This window comes from Thamnophis sirtalis, unplaced genomic scaffold (assembly GCF_051295495.1).
Source record: "Thamnophis sirtalis isolate CommonGarterSnake01/CBP01778 unplaced genomic scaffold, rThaSir2_p1.2 scaffold_9, whole genome shotgun sequence".
Taxonomy (NCBI): domain Eukaryota; kingdom Metazoa; phylum Chordata; class Lepidosauria; order Squamata; family Natricidae; genus Thamnophis; species Thamnophis sirtalis.
Genome location: NW_028261389.1, coordinates 56274490 through 56279020, shown reverse-complemented (window position 1 = coordinate 56279020; position 4531 = coordinate 56274490). Strand labels below are relative to the sequence as shown.

The window sequence follows — 4531 nt, the reverse complement described above, 5'->3', positions numbered from 1 at the left end:
GAGATGTGTCTGTTTGTAAAATCTCATTAGGCATTGAATGACAGACACATTTTGAATATATTGTAATTCCTTTGAGTTTTGTTGTCTTGGCTTTGCCATTCCGGGCATGCCAGTTCCACTAAGAGATAGTCTACATTAAAAACAAACAAATAAAGGAACTATGTGACTCATTCTTTGTGACTGAGTGTTTTCATACATTTACAGATGTAACTTATTTCTATTTAATCTTACAAACTGAAGATAAAATTCCAGGGCTGGAATTAGATGCCAAATTAGGAGTGGTGGTGGAAAATAAAGGTTTTGTTGTTGAGCCAGCCTAACAAATAAAAAGCCCTATGCTCAATCAGCCTACACAAAAAACAATCCAAAGCAAAACATTGCTCACAAGCATTCTTTTGGAGTGCAATCCCAGGGCAATAACTACATTGAATTCTATGGTATAGTACAATATTGGATTTTTAATTTCAATTATATAGAATGTAAAGAATGTATGTGTGTATTTTTATTTTTATAATTATAATGTACCCTCAAGACAGCATTTTATTTCGTTGTACCATATGCAATGACAATAAACTAAACTAAAACTAAACAAAACAAAGAGGGATTAAATTAAACAGTCTGCCCTCCCCAGTAGTTCACTTGGCAGAAAATCTACAGAGGGTATGTACATGTCCTATTGGAGATATGCTGAATGAGGAAGCAATCATTTGCCAAAAAGGACAAAGGAAGGAAGTAAAAGATGGGGAATCTGTGATGTTGTAGATAGTGCTGAACTACAAGAACCCTTATTTTAATGATTTTTTCCTGAGACGGTGGGAGTTTTAGTCAGCCATGGGTAAGAAGACCACTTCAAAATGGTTCTGAAATAAAGGAAGCCAATCATAGTCAACCATTTTCTAATAGTTCACTGAGCAAAACAAAGAGTTGAGAAGGAAGAATTCAACTTCCACCAGAAACATATTGGGAAAGAGGTACAATATTTCATCAATTTTCTACATTTATATCAATGCTAAACATAAAAGGGAAGAAGTGTTTCAAGTTCAAGTTTCAAGTTTAATTTTATTTATAGGCTGCCCAATCCCAGAGGACTCCGGGCGGCTTACAGAGAGGGGAAAGAAAAGAAAAAAAATAAAATAAAAATAAAATAGACAAGTTAAAAAAACAACAAAGATACATTCATTTCAGTCAGGGCTGGACCTCAAGGATGAAGTCAACAGCCCCAGGCCTGCCAGAATAGCCAGGTCTTGACAGCTTTTCTGAAGGCCATGAGAGTGGGTGAGGTCCGGATTTCTGGGGGTAGTTTGTTCCAAAGAGTCAGAGCAGCCACAGAGAAGGCCCTCCTCTGGGGAGCCGCCAGCCGACATTGTCTGGCTGATGGCATCTGAAGAAGGCCCACCCTGTGGGATCTTACCGGCCACTTGGAGGAATGTGGCAGTAGGCGGTCTCGCAGGTATGCTGGTCCTAAGCCATGCAGGGCTTTAAAGGTAATAACCAACACCTTGAATTGCGTCCAGAGACCAATAGGTAGCCAGTGCAGCTCGCGGAGGTTAGGTGTGACATGGGTGTACCTAGGTACACCCAATATCGCTCACGCAGCTGCATTCTGGACTAGTTGCAGTCTCCAAACGCTTTTCAAGGGTAGCCCCATGTAGAGCGTGTTGCAGTAATCCAGCCTTGAGGTGACTAGGGCATGAGTGATGGTCTGGAGTGCCTCCCGATCCAAGTAGGGCCGCAATTGATGCACCAGGTGATTCTGGGCAAAGGCTCCCCTGTTCACAGCCGACATATGGTGTTTCAGTGTCAGCTGTGAATCCAGGAGGACCCCCAAATTGCATGACCTCTCTGAGGGGCGTAGGTTTTTGCCCCCCAGGATCAAGGATGGACTATCTGGACTGTTCTTCGGGGGGAACATCCATAGCCACTCGGTCTTGTCGGGATCGAGCAAAAGTTCGTTTACCCCCATCCAGATCCTAACAGCCTCCAGGCACCGGCACATCACGTCCGCCGCTATACTGAGCTGGCATGGGGCAGAGAGATATAATTGTGTATCATCAGCATACTGATGATACTTAACCCCATGCTGTCGAATGATCTCGCCCAGCGGTTTCATGTAGATATTAAATAGGAGGGGGGACAAGACCGAACCCTGCGGCACCCCATATTTAAGGGGCCTAGGGGTCGACCTCTGTCGCCCGACCAACACCAACTGCGACCTGTCAGAGAGGTAAGAGGAGAACCACCGTAGAACTGTGCCTCCCACTCCCACCTCCTCTAATTGTCGCAGAAGGATACCATGGTCGATGGTATCGAAAGCCACTGAGAGGTCAAGAAGCACCAGGATAGAGGAATGTCCTCTATCCCTGGCCGGCCAGAAATCATCGGTCAGTGCGACCAAAGCGGTTTCTGTGCTGTAACCAGTTCTGAAGCCAGACTGAAAGGAGTATAGATAATCTGCTTCATTCAAGGTCTGTCAGAGTTGAAGCACCACCACCTTCTCAACAACCTTTCCCAGAAAGGGAAGGTTGGAGACAGGATGATAGTTCTTAAGAATAGCTGAGTCCAGAGAAGGCTTCTTAAGGAGGGGCCTTACCACCACTTCCTTAAGTGGCTGCGGGAAAGACCCCTCCTGTAAAGATGTGTTCGTAATCATCTGGAGCCAGCCTCGTGTTACCTCCCTGCTGGTCAGGACCAGCCAGGAGGGGCACAGGTCCAATAAACAGCTGGAGGCACTCATCGCTCCCATGGCCTTGTCCACTTCCTCAGGGGTGACAAACTCGAACTCATCCCAGCAAATCTGACCAAGACCCTCCCTCAGCATCTCAGCTGGTGCTGCCCAAGTAGAGTCCAGGTCCACCCGAATCTGAGTGATTTTATCTGACAGAAACTGAACAAACTCCTCAGCTCTTCCCTGCAGGGGTTCCCCCGCCTCCTTACCTTTTAGGAGGGAGCGGGTCACCCTGAACAGGGTGGCTGGGCGGGATTCTGCGGATGCAATAAGAGTGGGAAAATATGTACATTTTGCCGCCCGTATCGCCACTAAATAAGTCTTAATAAAGGCTCTAAATAGTGTTCGGTCAGATTCGGAGGTACTGGCCCTCCAGCGTTGCTCTAGGTGTCTCTTTTGGTGCTTCATCTCCCGGAGTTCCTCGGTGAACCAAGATGCCCTCCTGGATCCACTGCCGCGGAGAGGCTGCAAAGACGCAATCCAATCCAGTGCCTCAGCCGCTGCAACATTCCAGGCCGTGACTAAGGCCTCTGTTGGGTTGTGGGCAAGGGAGTCAGGTATCTCTCCAAGCTCCTTCTGAAATCCTTTCGGATCCATCAGGCGCCTGGGGTGGAACCACTTAATCGGCTCCACCTCCCTGCAGTGGGGGAGTAGCATCCCAAAGTCAAGCCTCAGCAGGAAGTGATCTGACCATGACAAGGGTGAGATCTCTATTTCCCTTAATTCAAGATCACATCTCCACTGCCCCGAGAGAAATGCAAGGTCGAGTGTGTGTCCCGCTCTATGAGTTGGACCCTGGATTACTTGGGTCAAGTCCATGGTTGTCATGGAAGCCATGAACTCCTGTGCTCCATCAGAATGTTCACCCAGGGATGGCAGGTTAAAGTCCCCCAGTACCATCAGTCTGGGGAACTCCACCACCAACCCAGCTACCGCCTCTAGTAGCGCAGGCAGGGCCGTTGTGATGCAGCTGGGAGGTAGGTACGTCAAAAACAAGCCCAATTGAACCCCTAGGTCCAACTTCAGGAGAAGAGACTCACACCCCACTATCTCTGGGGCAGGTATCCTGCGAGGAGCTAATGACCTTCGGATAATAACTGCCACTCCCCCACCCCTTCCTGGTGTCATGGTTGGTGTAGCACCTGGAACCCATCCGGGCACATTTCCGAGAGGGGGACTCCTCCCTCTTGGCCCAGCCAGGTTTCAGTTATACATGCCAGGTCTGCCTCCCCATCTAAAATTAAGTCCTGGACGAGGAGAGCTTTATTGTCTACAGACCTGGCATTTAGCAACAGCAACCTGAGACCAGGGCCCTGATCTCCTCTGCCACCAGGCCCTTGAGTTGAGCCAGTAGGGCCGGAACAAGGAATCACTGTAAGGTAGCGAGTCCTTCTTCCCTGGTAATGGCCAGCCCTACAGCTCCTGTCATATCTGCCCCACCCAGTTGTAACCAAAATGCTCCGACCCTCCCCTGTCTCTGTAGACCCCCACCCACCTCCCATGGCCCCCATTCTTCCCGACAGGCTGCGCTCAACATACATACCAGGACGGGGGGCGAGTCTGGGCCCCCGTCCACTTCTGCATTTGCATTCAGTGGGGGGCTTCAGGTCGCCCACCCAATCATATCATACACAACACACAGCCACTCTCCTCATACACCCCCACAACAATAGTTAAAATACAGAGTAATAATATAAAAGGTTAATCAAATATAAAAGTTAAAAGTGGGAACACACTCTCACCCATTCATACAACATTCCCTCAACAAGCAAGATAGGCGCAGTTCTTGACCCGCAAAGCGGTTGG

General features: G+C 48.4%; 1 protein-coding gene across 1 annotated transcript; it reads right to left on the bottom strand.

The window, feature by feature from the left end:
• Positions 1-339: 339 nt before the first annotated feature.
• LOC148044152 (uncharacterized) lies at positions 340-3853 on the bottom strand. Its single transcript, XM_087722477.1, has 2 exons — positions 2591-3853; positions 340-348 (listed from the first exon to the last, which is right to left on the bottom strand). Exons 1-2 carry the CDS (start codon positions 3851-3853, stop codon positions 340-342), a joined length of 1272 nt encoding a protein of 423 aa, XP_087578603.1.
• Between the last annotated feature and the right edge of the window lie 678 nt (positions 3854-4531).